Genomic DNA, 17,187 nt, shown 5'->3' with positions numbered 1-17,187 from the left:
AATAATGATATTCTTGTGTATTTATTATGTAGTGTATTGTGTTCACAGTTTGCTGGGATTGTTCACCTTTGAATTAAACTTTTAGTATAAAGTAAGGAGTGATGTTATAAGACAATTTGCAATTGGTTTACCATTTTTTATTATTAGTGGTTTTGAGTTATTTAGCCTTTTATTCAGCAGCTCTACAGTTTGCTGTTTCAACAATCCGGTTGCTAGGGTCTAATTTACCATAGCAACCATGCATTGATTTGAATATGAGACTGAAATATGAATAGGAGAGGACTAAATAGAAGGAAGAGTAATAAAAAGTAGCAATAACAATACATTTGTAGCCTTAAAGAGCATTGGTTTATTATATGAAAGCTGGAAGGAGTCAGAAGTAGAAGGCAAATAATTCAAAGAAAAAAGAAAAAAATAAGGTTAATTAAAAAGTTGCTTGGAATTAGACATTGTATAAAATAATAAAAGTTAATTTGTAGGTGAACCACCCCTTTTAACCAACTTTGATCAATAAAGTTTGATCAATAATATTTCTTGCTTGTATGTTGTGATAAAAAAATGATGGCTTTAAGACCGACACACAATTCTTTTTTTCCCTTCAGAAATGCAAATGCACAGGCACATACACCCCAGAAACATGCAGATCTAATAAGTAAAGGTAAGTGAAACAAGCGTATGTATCTCATGAGAAAATGCTGTTTAAAAATACATATGAAACATACAAAAAACTTGTATAGTCTGAGTCTGGTGAGACTGCATTAAATTAGGTTCACATCCCGTCAAGCCATTGTGCCACAATTACAGGTTCATACTAATGCAGAGAGGACAGCAATCATTGTTGATGGACATTTTGCCTTTTTTTCCTTTTGATAATTATGCTTCCAGGTAACCAAAGTAAGAATGCAGTGTACAAAGTATATTCAGGTTTAAAGGTCAAATTCATAATTAAACCAGACATTTCAGGCAGGAAAACAAATATTTGCCAGACTATCTTATACCTTATCATGTAAGCATTCTTCTAGCTGTTTTCTGAAGGTTTCTGATTCCTGAAGTAAAATGTTCTGTAGAGTAAAAAACATTAAATGAGATGACGAATCAAATCACAGCAAATATCAATCCTGCCCCTTAAATCTCTAGAGATATTGGCTTGCTGTTGTATATTCCTGGTATTAATTATTCAGTTTCAAAAGAATTTCAGTTCTAAGCATCTTCAATATACATTTGGTAAATATGAGTTTTAGGGGCAGATTTATTGAATTGAAAATTGAAATTTTTTTGACTAGGGAATTGTTCAAATTCGATTAGATTTTTTAAAAATTTGACTTAGATTTTTCGAGATTTAAGAACTCAAATTCAACCATTCAACACCTAAAACCTGCTGAATTGCTGTTTTAGTCAATGGGAGACATCCTAGGATCAATTTGGAGTTGTTTGCAGCCTTCCTGACATTCGAGATTTTTCTTTTGAGAAAAAACTCAAATCAAGTTTTTAAAACCTGAAACAATTTTGATTTGTACAACCCTAGTCGCTTTGAGGCTTGAAAAAGGACAACAGGTGGCCCAAAACATTGCCTTGTTTGTATCTACAATTGCAGCCAAACACTTTATGAAGCACTAATATTTGCTCCTCTTGGTGTGCTATAGTGTACCTGGACTTTTGATACATTATGAGACTCATGGCAGGTAAATCTATTCACTGTTTAGCACCCAATCCATAAAAAGGTTAATCTGCAGGTTGAGCAATAACGTTGTTCAACCATGTAAGCTAAAGAACTGGCAGATATGAAAATCTGTATGCTGTGTGGCTAATTACATAAAGGGCTACATAAATAGAGAATAGCTGAGAAGAAAATCTGTGTATTCAGCATTGTGCATCCTGACTTTTAAAGTCCTGCTGTGTTTGTATAAATATTCTTATATAAGCAATGCATAGAGACTTGTAAAACTCAAACTGCAGCCAATAACACAGAGGAACCTCTCATGCTATTCTTCTATGGCCAGACTCATGGGATGGTCTGCTTTATGATTTGTAGTAATGCAATTACAATTTCTATTACAAATGAGCTTAATAAGTGTCTTGTGCTATGTATGTATGTGTGCACATGAACCAATTGCTAATTTTTCAGCAATTTAATTTATACAGATAACAATAATCAAGTACTAATGTCCAACACGCCACATACAGTATATGCCTTTTTTCTTCTTGGAATAAGTATGTAAAGCCTGAATATATCCTGAATATCTTTGAAGTACTCACTATGAATCTTATTTATTTACTATGAATAAAACATGCATATGTATCTATATAAATAATAAAATGTATTTCTAATAAAATGTATTGAACGCTTGATTGGGTGAAAAATCAGCGAAATGCGAATTTTGACGCCGGTAACAATTTTGATGTCCATTTAGATCAATGGGCGTCCGTTAATCGTTGCCGGCATCGGAACCTTAACCGGCATAATTTTTTTTTTTTATATATAATTTATTTGCTGATGGTGAAACGCACAAGTTTGCCACAAATTCGTGCCTGGCGGATACATTCGCCCATCACTTCTATAAACTTGTACAGGATTTTTAAATGCATATGCATTCTATAGCTAGACAAGAATTTGAGTAAAATTTGTCTTTTTTTGCACAATATTTAGCATGTAATAAAAAGTCATCACATAAAGATGTATAATTTACTGCACATGATACTTGGCTGTGTATCTGTTTGTTAGTACTGAACCCTAACCCTTACCAAAAAGGATATGTCTAATCCAAATACTAATAAGGGGCACTGCTGCCATGAGATGAGTTGAGCCACATAAATGGCAAACGCCAGAGCTTAAGAGCTGAATTTCTGTTTTTTAAACCAGAAATCTGGTTCTTCTGGTGTAGAGAGTGCAATAGTGATGCATCACCACCTCCTGAACCCCCTCCAACACAAAAAAGAAAGGTGAAACGGGCAGCATCGCAGTAGCCACCTCAACTCTAGCAAGCTTTCTGTATAAATGATATATATAATAAGACCAATCCTCAGCTCTGCTTGGCTGATACGACTGAGTACATTATAATAGTACATGTGAAACTAACGATATTGCTATATATTGCCTCTCACATTATTGGCTCAAATGAGAATAGAATGTTTATTTACTTTACCTGGTCGCTTTTAGATTCAGCTCAATTTTTGCAATTTTATTTATTAAAGTTTTTATAATGATTGGCACTTTCCTCTGACGTATTACTGTATTCTACCTGCCTGAAGAGCTCTGTGAATGACCTGGATCCATACACCTGATCTCCTGAACAATGCTATGGTGGTAATTAGGTTGGCCATTGTTATTCTACTTAAACAAGTACCACCAACAAGGTCAATCTCTTTTGTAAGTGCTGCATGAAATGCTCACTTTTACAGCCTTTCGCTGTACACATTAAATTTGTAATACTCATTGACCTTTTCCTCACATCTTGTTTGCTTTGTCTCTTCTTTCATATATTTGGTAGCCACACATCAAAAGGCTTTCATGACATTTCTGGTGACAATAAGACATCCATTGGGATTCAAGAAAAAATTTGTTCATCAGCAGAATGGGTTATGAAATTCCTTACCAAGTGATGAAAATTATTAATTAATTGGAATTGATCATAGGCAAGAAAGGTCATATATATATTTATGATCTTTAAACTATGGGCATAAATTAACCTAGGTTATCTGGTCAGGAATTAATTTTATTCTTTCTGTAAGGCTTAATTACAGAGGTTTTGGTTACCTTTTTCTAAATCAAACAGTTGAATTAAATGGATAGGTTTTTTTTTTAATGTACCTTACTGCATGACTACTGTATGTTTAAACATTACATTGACATTTTTTAATTGACCTGATGGAATCATTAGAATGAACTATTTCTCATTTATACATGCAATATAGTACGATACTGACCTATTGACTTAAAGGTTATGATCATGCTTTGCTTTGAACTTCCTTCTGAAGTAATCCTCATTGATATAAACCTTGTTACATGAATCACTATGAACACAATAATAAATAATGAAAGGCAGATCAGGGTAACCTTGTCTTCTAGTGCAGCCATACGCTCTTTCAAGTGTAACTGGAGTCGTTCATTGGATTCTGTTAAAAGTCGGTCCACTGTATCAGACAGTCTTTTGTTGTGCTCTTCGTTCATTTTTTCCCGTTGCCGAGCCTTCAGAACACAGGCAGACAAAATTAAATTGTAAACGTTTTTTTATTAATGTACATTAAAATAAAAAGATGCCTGTTATGTAGAGTTTATAAAAATAAAGTATGCCAAATTTTAAGTAACATCAACAAAATTGTAATGGTAAATTGCTCCTGAAATATAAAGCAATTACAAATATGTTCTCTTGGGCGATACAATTCTTTTTACTAGATTATAATCATACTAATAGCAACTGGCACTATTCTTGGATTATGGAAAGGCAGCTGCACATAGACATACTCTCTTGGTACTACCTACTGAGCTTAAATGAAAAAGCAAATGCATTATTAAAATGCAGTTTGTACCTTTTACAAAGTTATACTAATGATTCCCTATTGAAGTTTTTAATATTTTCTATATTTGTTAAACAAGTTTACTGAAAATTATTGAACTCAATAGCTTCCCATATATTGTTTATCAGTTTAAATATGGTCATTCGATCGATGGATTATTGTTTGAATGAGGTTTATGAGTGTTCAATGTCACAAATAAATCTAATATTGAATAATACTAATTGTTGACAGATCCCTTTTCAAAAAAGTATGTATATCACTGGGAAGCGGGGGAGGATTTAGCACACAGTTTAAAACCAAGGCATAGGAGTTGTTCACATGAAGTAATGCTATTAAGAAGAGAGGTAAGATACCTATTTTACTATGATTAAAGGTAAACAAGTTAGGGACCACCGTATGGGGTTTACCTTGACGTGGTATGGTGGCTTATCAATTTTATGATCATAACTTTGTAACTAAAAAACCCTGTTTCAAAACTATATGCACAAGCATTTTTACTTGAATCATTGAGACAGGGAATTAGACTTTTTGAAATTGGCCTCAGGTATGCACCCACAACCTTTCTTTTTTGTATTTGTAATTGCTGGGAGCTATGGCTAAGCTCCATGTGGTTTGTTACACCCTCATACCCACCCTTTTAGATTTTTGGTGGTCCTATTGTCCCTTTAATTATTTGCTTTGGTTTGTGCAATCACTCTCCCTTAAAAGCCGAAAATGCTAGCGGCATGGGAGGATCTAGCCTGAAGGCAGTCTCTCCCATTTAAAAGCCGCATAGCAGTTGGCGGGGGAGGATTTAGCACACAGTTTAAAACCAAGGCATAGGAGTTGTTCACATGAAGTAATGCTATTAAGAAGAGAGGTAAGATACCTATTTTACTATGATTAAAGGTAAACAAGTTAGGGACCACCGTATGGGGTTTACCTTGACGTGGTATGGTGGCTTATCAATTTTATGATCATAACTTTGTAACTAAAAAACCCTGTTTCAAAACTATATGCACAAGCATTTTCACTTGAATCATTGAGACAGGGAATTAGACTTTTTGAAATTGGCCTCAGGTATGCACCCACAACCATTCTTTTTTGTATTTGTAATTGCTGGGAGCTATGGCTAAGCTCCATGTGGTTTGTTGCACCCTCATACCCACCCTTTTAGATTTTTGGTGGTCTTATTGTCCCTTTAATTATTTGCTTTGGTTTGTGCAATCACTCTCCCTTAAAAGCCGAAAATGCCAGCGGCATGGGAGGATCTAGCCTGAAGGCAGTCTCTCCCATTTAAAAGCCGCATAGCAGTTGGCGGGGGAGGATTTAGCACACAGTTTAAAACCAAGGGGAATTAGACTTTTTGAAATTGGCCTCAGGTATGCACCCACAACCATTCTTTTTTGTATCACTGGGAAGCACTCAAATTCTTGTGCTATTATTATTTTACTGTTTGAGTACAATTTGCTATAATAACTTGGGAAGTATTAAGGAGCAGATGTTTATCGCCTGGTGCCTGGGGAAGCTTTGTGGTTTTGTGAGCATAGAAATTATTTTAAAAGTCACTCTATAATTTTGCCAAGTGGTCTGTTTCACTGGGAAAAAAACAGGCTTTGAGTGGCAACAATAATTACAAAATGTACTGGTAAGTTCCTTACATGTAAGTTCCTATTCACAGTTTTTCTGTCTTCTGATTTATAACATGGAAAGTTATTTTAAGCAATTCAGAAAGTTCCCACAGAGGAGTATTGTCTCAAATTTAAATCAATTTATCCAGTACATTCTGCTTTAATAAGTGTGTCATATTTTTTTTTAAAAATCCTGACTGGGAGGGGAAATTCCTGACTAAAAGTGTTTAAAAGATTAAAACAACTGGGAATCATTTTGGATTAGATACCTTAAATAATTACAAATATCTACTCAATACTCTACTGTGACTACTCTAATTATGATTATGATGTTATACATACTCTTTGAAGTTCTTGGTTCTTCTCTTGAAGCTGTGCTTCTAGGTGCCTCATCCTTTCTTCAATATTCCCGTGTCTTTCTTCTGCCTGTAACAAACACAAATGTATTATCTGAAAGGTAGGCAGAAGTACAAAGCCAATTAAGAAAGTTAAGTAAGTTAGGTATAAGAAGGTAAAAAAGCAAGCTATTGCTAACTGCAAACTAACTCTAGGAAAAGAAACGGTATTGAGGGTAAGTAGCTGAAGAGCACTGCTTGAAATGTGTCAGCTACAGAGGCCTGCTGCATCCAAGCATCAGCAAAACATTGGATTTATTTATGAGCAATGAATCAGCCAAATGTAACATGCAAACTGTGCATGGTTTCATTACAAACCCGCCACTCTAAATCATAAGCCCCTGAAGCACTAAACTGCATGATGGTCGATTATCAATAATTAAAATATCAAAGAAAAATGTACAAGGATGGAAAATAAAATCTGATGGATTCTATTTAGCAATAGAAAGTAAAGTCCAGTAGGACTACCTTCCTATGTATGGAGATCATTTCTTGGAGTTTAGCTTCCATAACATATTGATAATCATCAGGTGAGGAAGAAGAGGTTGGATCAGACTAACACATCAGGAAGAGGAGAAGGACAAAATTGAAAAATATAAAAAATTCAGAGCAAAATACACTAACACTAAATGAAACATCCTAAATGGGGAAAAGGAAAATCTGACAGCAAAATCATTACTTTAAATTACAGAAAAACTGTGTTAGCTATAAAATATTAAATGATTGCTTTTGTTTGGAATGGTGCAGTAAGTTAATTTAACTAAAAGGAATGCTGGAATGAAAGTGATCAATGAAAAACTACTTATGGATGTATTACTGATGGATATATTCATATATATTCAAATATTAAGAACAGAAACAATGAGGAATAAAAAGCAGTTCAATGATGTCAGAGTAGATTATTTTATAATCTTTATTCTTAATTATAGTAACAGGTTCCATATGACTTCCATTTTGAGGACACCAAGGCATGTTTACAATATATACAATATATCTTTATCACAAAAGTGGTGTATGCACAAAATCAGTAAAAAGAGGGCACTAAACCAGTATTCTTCTTCTTCTTCCAATCTAGAATATGATTTTTCTATTTACTCATTTTCTATTCTCCTGTTGTATTTGTGAAATCAAGGTTTCAATGGAAGAAAGTTTTGCATGCAGTACAAATGAAAAACCTGCATGGATCATAGAGCCGCAGATATTATACACCTCAAAATAAGATATCTTAAACGTTAACATTTCTGAAGGAATTCAAGAAGAATTAAAAACAACTATTATGTAGATTGCCCTATACAGATGTATATGCACCCAAGCTTCTATCTATGCTTTAAAAAGAATGTAAATTATAGAGCAAAAATGACTTAGGTTGAGAGAGGAGCATCTGATGGGCAACTGAAATTAATATTAAGCAAGGGTGTAGCATCATACAAGCAGTGAGTGACTCTCTGGCATTATTAATGACCTCCTGAAAAAATGCACAGTTCAGCACTATTGTGCACCTGTGAATGACCAATTACAGCTTAAAATGTTTATTTTGTGCTGTTTCAGTACCTTTGTAAGAGCAGCAATTCTTTGAGCCAACTCAGCTTCAACTTCTGGTAAGGTCTCAGCTTTTCTCATAGTCTGTTGCAGCTTCTGCTCTGCCATTTCTAGTCGTTCTTGTAATTGCCTGTTTTTCTCTTCCATCTAATCTCAAGGAATGAAAATAATGCATGAAATTATTTTCTCAGCAACTAAAATGAGTAAAATAAATATAATTTCATATCTGTAGTTTTTTTCGGTTGCCTCCTCCCATCAAAGGTGCAGAAGCTATACATGAAACTATACTGTGCCTATGTATGTTATCATAACAACCAATCAACAAGTAATGTTTACTGGTCAGCTGTAAAAAACATCTATTTAAAAAAAAGACTATAAACAAATTTGGCTGCAAAGGCCAAAGTCAATTTTAATGGTGTTAACTGTAACGGTGTTCTGGTAACAGTAACAATTAAGGCATAGTTTAACACTGATGACTGTGGCTTCTTTGTGAATGAGTGCAATTGTGTCTAACTGAATTAAAGTGTATGACTACATTTGTGCATTTACCATATGAGGTAAACATAAATCCCACTGAAACAGCAAATAATAAATATGTGTACTCATCACTGTAAAATGTGACACTACCCTTCAGCAATTGCTTTGCCTTATAAATCTTTATGACAAAAGAGCTTCTGAATAAACAGATGTGACTTACACTGAATGAGAAACTTATAAGTATATGAATGAAAGTTGGACAGAATTTAAATACATTTTTAGCTATAATCTATAAATATAATGCTGAAATTGATTGTCTCCAAGAGTGATTAAAAAAATGGATAGTTGGGGGGTGGGGAAGAGACAAGCAGTATATAGGCAAATTAGGGTGATGTTTGAGATTAAAATAATTTTAGCTGTCTTGAATATTTCTGGAATTTATAGCACTATGTCTATAACATCAATGTGTTTATGTATCTTTAACCTTGTTATGAGCTAAGAGTAGCATTACCAAACAGAATTTCTTTAGTTACTATGCGAAAATATTTTATCTAAACTCCTGGTCAGACTGATGTTTGGTCAAAATACAGAATTCTTCTTTGCTTCAAACCTAAAGTGCACCTTGAAAAACTTTGTCTGATAATTCAAAGCTAACATTCAGAAGAGTCAACAGAGCTTTGCTAATATTGATGGCCTTCAGGAAGAAATTGAACTGAAATTGATAACAACTAATAGGTTTATTAAATTGCATTTGTCACAGCAGGAACCTAAAATTCTCTCTAATACTGGAAATACTGAACCTGGCGTAAAATTGCTTCCTTATTTGCCAGTTCATTTTCCAACTTGTCATTTATGTCATGTATGGATGTTGCCTCTCTCTGTGCATTGAGATAGCGTTTCTCCAAAGTAGTGATTCTTTCTTCCATATCGTCCTTTTGCGCCAGAGCCTGAATAAATATTAAAGCAAATTCAATTAAAATGCAGTATGGTATTTTTTTACTATAGTAAGGAAGGCAATGCACATTATTTATATTCTCTATATTTACATAATGTAATATTTTTGAGCATACATTGCATATGTTTGTTACCCCTAAGGAGTATAAAATAGGGTCTAAAGAAATAGAAAACCATTTGCAAACTTTTGCCCCACTTTTTGTCCTGTTGTTTCCAAAAATAATTTGCTAAAATAATAAGTCAAAATAAAAATATATTCCACTGTTTACCTCCCTGATATCCCTTTGATATTTAGTATTCAACTCTTCAGTTTTCACAAGTTCTTTTCTTGCTGTCTCTGCTTCTTGCTCAACCTCCCCAACACGAGCCGATAATGATGTTAATCGATCTTTCATTTGCGTCATTTCATAATTTTGTTTTTCAAGCAGTTCCTGCAGCTCTACCATCTGACTTGCTTCATCATTTGAATCTATCGATCCATTGGACAATCTCTGTAAAAAATTGAGAATTCAAATAAGAAAATAATCTTGTACGTAAGCAAGCATTTTTATATTTTTTTATATTTTGATGAGAAAATGTACTTTTCAATACTGTAATTTATTATTGTAAATTATCTAAATAAATATTTAAAATATGAATATTCATATTCACATGCAAGACTCCTTAAATGATAATTATGTCTAAAATTTTAATGTAAATCAAATGCAGAATGGGTCAATGAGAATTTTGGGTGGTTAGACTGATCACAGAAAGAAAATTGCCCTGTAGACTTGGTTTGTTGGGGCAAGATGGACTGAGTACTCTAAAACCAAATTGTCATTGAATTTATAAAAAAATCTGAATATAAAAAGTATCAAACAAATATGAATACCTCAAAAAATTCTGATTAGTTTCAGAATGGTCCAATAGGATCTGTGCTGCTCCAATTGACTTCAACAGCACCTTGACAACATTTACTTGGCAAAATTTGGCATTAAAGGCATTCGTTATTTTTACACTTAAGGGGTTATTTACTAAACTCTGAATGCAAAAATAACTAAAAATCCGTGATTTTTTTTTTATAAAATCTTACTTTTAAAAAAATCACCAATTTTTCAGAATTTATTAAACCCTGAGGATGGAAAAGTCTGAATCTGAAAATCCGGCATTTCAGACTTAAAAATATGCTAAATAAAAACTTTTGTCTCGGCTAGTTCGTTTTTATAAGGGATAACAGTATAAAGAGATGAATATAACCTAAATTTATATGTGCAAACTTAAAGTGGTCCTCCACCCAAACAAATTTTTTCGTCATGACAAAAGAAAATATAATTTTTAGCAACTTTCCAATATACATTAAAGGAAAACTATGCCCCCAAAATGAATACTTAAGCAACAGATAGTTTATATCAAATTGAATGACATATTAAAGAATCTTACTAAACTGTAATATATATTTACATAAATATTGCTCTTTTACATCTCTTGCCTTGAACCACCATTTCGTGACTCTATCTGTGCTGCCTCAGAGATCACCTGACCAGAAATACTACAAAACTAACTGTAACAGGAAGAAGTGAGGAAGCAAAAGGCAGAACTCTGTCTGTTAATTGGCTCATGTGACCTAACATGTGGTTTGTATGTGTGCACAGTGAATCGTACGATCTCAGGGGGCGGCCCTTATTTTTTAAAATGGCAATTTTCTATTTATGATTACATAATGGGACATACTACTAAAAAAGTATATTATTTTGATTATGGTTCATTTACATGAAGCAGGGTTTTACACATGAGCTGTTTTACTCAGTATCTTTTAATAGAGACTAGGGATGCACCGAATCCACTATTTTGGATTCGGCCGAACCCCCGAATCCTTTGTGAAAGATTCGGCTGAATACCGAACCGAATCCGAACCCTAATTTGCATATGCAAATTAGGGGTGGGAAGGGGAAAACATTTTTTACTTCCTCGTTTTCTGACAAAAAGTTACGTGATTTCCCTCCCGCCCCTAATTTGCATATGCAAATTAGGGTTCGGATTCGGTTCGGCCAGGCAGAAGGATTCGGCCGAATCCGAATCCTGCTGAAAAAGGCCGAATCCTGGCTGAATCCCGAACCGAATCCTGGATTCGGTGCATCCCTAATAGAGACCTACATTGTTTGGGGGTATAGTTTTCCTTTAATTAATTCAAAGTTTCAGTGGTTCAAAATTTTCAAATATTACAGCCTAAGAAATTTTTGGTTTATCACCTTCTGTTCTGTGGGTCTGTCATTTTAACAGCAGTCTGGTCTGCTTCATGTTTTTATGAGCTTTTATCAACTGGCTTGCAACATGGCTTCAGGAGTCAGAAAACAATGGAAACGAGTGATAGATCTGCTTTTCAGCTGCAATAACATTTTTATCTTTAAAGGACAAGGAAAGGCAAACAAATAAAATCCAATTTTTACTTTCTTTAATAAAAAAGAAACCTATCTACAATATACTTTAATTAAAAAATGTGTACCATTTTTATAAGAAACCTCACTGTATGCAATGAAATTCTCCCTTCATTTACTGCAGTGGATAGAAATTGTCAGACGGTCCCTAACTGCTGAGCAGGGAAACAATCATACTTATGAACAGCAGGGGGAGCCCCCGCCTTACATCCCAGCCATGCAGAATTCAGGCAGCTTTGTTTATGACGATCCCTAAGCAGCCCAGACCACACTGAGCATGTGCAGGGTCAGGGTCAGGCAAAGATGTTTAATAAAGTTACAAGATGACAGCCCCCTGTGGCCAACTTTGAAAGCATAGATCATTTGCTTGATTAGGCTTTGTGGTTCAGTAAGTTCATGCTTATATTTAGTATACAAAATACAGCATTTCTAGCCTTATTCTATTTTAGACTTTCCTTGTCCTTTAAAACCACTGAAAATCTGTAATACATGTGTATTGGAAAGTTTCTTATAAATTGCAATTTCTTTTACTGTGCAAACATTTTTGGCAGAGGACCTTTTTACAATTAGGTGACCATACGCCACTTAAACCTATCATTTAAAACAGTAGAACAGAGGGAATACTCACTTATACTTTTAAAATTTTGTATACAAGTGCAATGCATTTGTATAGTGATGGGCGAATTCGCGAAACGGCGCCGGCGTCTCGTTTGTGACGCCGGCGCCCGTTTTTTTTATGCCGGTGCCCGTTTTTGACGCCGGCGCCCGTTTTTGATGCCAGCGTCCGTTTTTTCAGAAAAAAATTTTTCACGCTGGCGAATTTTTGCCGCAAATTTTCGCGGGCGTTTCGCAAATTTATTCGTTGGCAGCGAATCGCGCAAATTCGCCGCGAATTCGCGCCTGACGAATAAATTCGCCCATCACTACATTTGTACAATAGATATAAATAGACAATGAAACCAGTTTTATTTAATATTTTATATATGTATACAGTTTATAGCAGCCACCCAACTATTACAGGGGCTAAGGGCATTTCCCTGATGATGATGATGATGAATGAATGATGATGAAGTTAGGCACAACAGTAATATTCACAAGACAAAATCAACTTTTTTATTCTTTTCTTATTCACATTTTTCACCTATTCATGGTGTCAAATTTCGTTCTATTAGTTCAGACATTTTGAATGTGAACTAACTTCTCAAATTGTTCTTATAATGAAATACAATTCATATACTTTGTGATAAGTTGTTTATTGTGTCACATGGCATATCTAGAATATAATAAGCAATACCGTATATATGCTGCTTGTTACTGACTAGCATTAGATGAGCTGAACCAATTAAATTGAAATAAGCATTTAAGCTAAAATAGAGCATTAATATGGATTTAGTTAATAATCTAGATAATTAGTTAGAAATGTAAAAAGAGCATCATTCAGATACTAAAAAGAAAACAATACTAAAATGAGTAAAGGACTAAGCATAGAAAAACAAGATAATTTTAAAATTTAAAAAATAAATCTACAGATACTCTTGACAAGGTAGGAGACATTACAGTTGCTTATTTTTCAAGTAAAATGAGGCAACTGCAAACCATTTGCAATATGGGCTAAGGCAAGAATCTCTTAAGCATTAAATCAGGAGCTGTCAATGCACATGTACTGCTGATAAAATTAAGTTGTTCTTGAAGCATTGACAACAACACAGAACAAATTGCAACAAAACTTTGTACAAGCCTTAATGTAAAAGAACAAGAAATAGGAATGCACCAAATTCATATTTTTTTGGTTTAGCCAAATTACCATATTTGGCTGCATGCTGCCTTAAATACAAAAGCTAAATAGCAAAGTTTAGTACAAAAGAAAAAATAAAATTATCACTGGACAAACATTTGTTATGTTCTGTTGTTCATCTAGTGATGCAGAGAGACCTCAGATTACAAAACAATGTGTGCAGTACAAGCCATTTTGTACAAAAATTAAACTGGCACAGATTAAGAAATGGTGTCAAGGTTGCTTTAATGATTGTACACAGTAGAGTCTACTGGAAATCTGTGTTAGTGCAATCAAATGTTGGATTTATTAGAAATGCATTGTACTACATGGTTTATACCACAAGAGTGCTTTTTCTGGTGTAGTTTCTACTGTGTTTATATGTTACTGAACATTGGAGGTAGCAATCCCAAACCACTGTGAAGAGCACTCTAATACTATGCAGTAGATTAAATGTCCTTTTTTTAATTTTAATTATTGAAATTGGCTGTATTACAATCCTCGTTTAAAGATTTGGCTGACAATTGAGAAAACAAGATTATCTTTGAATTAGAAATTTCTCGGTGCTTTAAAAATGACATGACATTAGAGTGGAAATTGGTATCGCTGAAACAAAGAATCTTTAATTTGTATCTTGAGGTTATACAGGAGGAGTGGCCAGTTCCATGTTGTAGCTCCCATCCTTTCCAGCTATAGTCAGGTTTTCCCAGTGGTGCCAAAGGGCAACCATGTTTGGGCATTTTAACCTCAAAAGCAAGCAAGGTGCAGGTAAAACACAATCCTTGTGTAAAATGTCGCTGTCAAATTTTTAATGAGTTATATGAAAGTTGAGTGTAGGTCTGGCCAGACCAGGGATGACTTTGACCTAGTTGGTCAGCTTAATTATATTGCAATAAATGGACAAATAATCCCTTATGTGTTTAAAGGGGAGTAGTTTAAGGAACATACAGGGGAATGTAATAAAAGTCACAAAGAGCAAAACAATTTGCACCAATAAGACTAAAAATCCACATCTCGCAATGTAATATTGTTCCTTAAACTGTTATTGCATTGCGAATTTTAATTGTGCATTGCAAATTTTAATTGCGCACTCATAAGAAGTGTTTGAAGGTGTCGTAATCTTTTGGAGCAAACATAACGACTTTTTCAGTAAGAAGTTTTATTACATTGACTGCGCATTGGCGCAAACTATAAAATTCGCAAACGGTCTTTCACTGTCGGAAGTGGTCGCTAAACAGTTTCCGGACTCGCAAAAGCTATATTAAATTCGCACAAAGCAAAATTTGTTCGCGGAAAGGCATAACTTTTCGCATTGCGAATAGTTTTTCCGTTAGCGATTTTTATTACATTCCCCCGATAATGTCTCAAAACTCAATATCTAGAATCTAATGGGTTCAGATGACTTAAGAATCAAATCCCGGAATCAATTATTCCCTATAAAAAGTAATTTGTTTCCTCATATAGAACCATATTTGTGCAAACTATCCAACAGAATGCTACTTTATGGGTGCTAAAATTTCAGGTATATAGACTGCACATATATGTGTCATATTTTTGTTAAGCTGAAAACCTCTCAACTATGCAATAAATAAAAAAGCTGATGTTCTAAGTAGGTAGTAATTAGACTACAAACAGCAACCAGTGTGTTTTTGGTTACCTAATTACTAGGGATGGGCAAATTTTTCCACCATGTTTCGCTGCAGAAATGACGCCCATAAATGCTGCACGTCAGAAAAATGTTGACGTCCATAGATTTGAATGGCTGTAGCCGAATTTTTGTCAAAACAAAACAGGTCAAATTCGCCCAAGCCTACTAAATACATAAAATTGGCAAATATCAAAGTCACCAATGAAATAGTTTTTATGGTAACAAACAAACTAAAAAGTAACAGACAGTGCTTTTCAAATGTGGCAAGTGGAATTGTGAAATATTTAAACAAAATGATGGCATATACAAATGTTAAATGCAGTGCAAATTTTTAAAATGCTGTTAAATTATTTTACCTTATCATGCACCTTTTGCCCTTGCTCCATTCCTTCAAGAGCTTCCTGCTCAGGCCCTTCTCCAGTTCCCATTTTTCTTTGTATGTGGGCATTTTGTTCTCTTAATGCAACAATCTATGGAAAAAAGACAACACAAGTTCCAGAAGCAAAAAAAAAAGGCATTTAATTGTAAGATCTTGTGTAACAATGCACATTTTTGGAAAAATAAGGAAAATAAGTAGAAGTCTTTTTCTCCAATGTAGAAAAACATGACAATGCCCATGATATGTATTCTCTACTCTAGCTCGTAGCTGGGTAAAATACCATTGTTTCCCATGCAAGGATAGATAACTCCAAAAAAAAATTTCCACTATGAAAGAAGAATAAAGAACTGATCAAAACATTTAACAACCATGAAAACATTCCCCCCTCTCTGAAATTCTCTAAGGGGCCGATTCATCAAGAGTCGAATATTCGACTAGGAACTAAAATCGTTCGACTTCGAATATCGAAGTCGAACGATTTAGCGCAAATCCTACGATCGAACGATCGAAGGAATATTCGTTCGATCGAACGATTAAATCCTTCGAATCGAACGATTCGAAGGATTTTAATCCAACGATCGAAGGAATATCCTTCGATCAAAAAAACTCAGGCAAGCCTATGGGGACCTTCCCCATAGGCTAACATTGAGTTCGGTAGTGTAACGATCGCCGCACGGAGCAGGCCCAGGAGCTCCGGGCGGCGCGTCCTCTCCTGCCGGCGTCGCTCCCAAGATGGCGGCGCCCATGGCCGCCACGTGGGTAAGCGGCGCCGGCGCGATGACGTCAGTGCGCCGACGTCGGCGCAAGGACGTCAATGACGTCATTAAGGCGCCAAATTCAAATAAAAAGCCTGTTTAGACGCCAGGATGGCGCCCAAGTATAGGAAACCTTGCCCTAAGTATTTCCTGGGTTCCCTGTGTGCTAATATTCCTTATCCTGATCCTGATTATTATCCTTGACCCCTGCCTGGCCTTTGGACTTTGCTGTTATCTGCCTGCCCCTGAACTCTTGCCTGGATTCTGACTACTCTCTGGATTAACCCCTTGGACACCGCGACCTTGCACCCTCAAGAAGGCTTCCTCCTTGATCCCGACTACCTCCCTGGAGGGAGCTCCCGGCTCCCTGACATTATACTTGGGCCATGGATCCTACTGAGGAAGCTACGCCTGATGTCGGACGAGCGCTCACGCGGACTGGCATCCCGCATGGAGGAATATGAAGCCCAGCAGTACCACATTGCACAGGCACTCGATACCCTTCTCTCCCGAGTGCCTCCAGTGCCTCCTGCTTCCCAAGCGGCTGCAAATCCTCCCTTGGCGGACGTCTCATCTAACACAGGTTTCTCGTCTGGTGAGCCTCGTATTCCGCCTCCTCCTCGCTTCAGTGGGGACCCACAGGCCTGCAGAGGTTTTGCTACACAGTGCCAGATCCAGTTCGAGTTTCAACCCTCGCACTTCCCCAATGAACGTTCCAAGGTGGGGT

General features: G+C 35.5%; 1 protein-coding gene across 6 annotated transcripts in view; it reads right to left on the bottom strand.

Annotated features, from left to right (window-relative positions):
• Nucleotides 1-17,187, bottom strand: part of LOC108713186 (liprin-alpha-2) — a 197,713-nt gene that overhangs the window by 50,626 nt on the left and 129,900 nt on the right. For all 6 annotated transcript variants that reach the window (XM_041588647.1, XM_018256032.2, XM_041588643.1 and 3 more), the window contains 7 exons: nucleotides 15,683-15,796; nucleotides 9,760-9,981; nucleotides 9,337-9,483; nucleotides 8,072-8,206; nucleotides 6,468-6,551; nucleotides 4,055-4,186; nucleotides 999-1,061 (listed from right to left, as the gene is read on the bottom strand). In XM_041588647.1, the coding sequence (XP_041444581.1) occupies nucleotides 999-1,061; nucleotides 4,055-4,186; nucleotides 6,468-6,551; nucleotides 8,072-8,206; nucleotides 9,337-9,483; nucleotides 9,760-9,981; nucleotides 15,683-15,796 (897 nt within the window). The remainder of the gene's footprint in view (nucleotides 1-998; nucleotides 1,062-4,054; nucleotides 4,187-6,467; nucleotides 6,552-8,071; nucleotides 8,207-9,336; nucleotides 9,484-9,759; nucleotides 9,982-15,682; nucleotides 15,797-17,187) is intronic.

The sequence above is a fragment of the Xenopus laevis genome, chromosome 3S (assembly GCF_017654675.1).
Source record: "Xenopus laevis strain J_2021 chromosome 3S, Xenopus_laevis_v10.1, whole genome shotgun sequence".
Taxonomy (NCBI): domain Eukaryota; kingdom Metazoa; phylum Chordata; class Amphibia; order Anura; family Pipidae; genus Xenopus; species Xenopus laevis.
The sequence above is the reverse complement of the archived record's forward strand: the minus strand, read 5'-3'. Positions and strand labels throughout refer to the sequence as shown.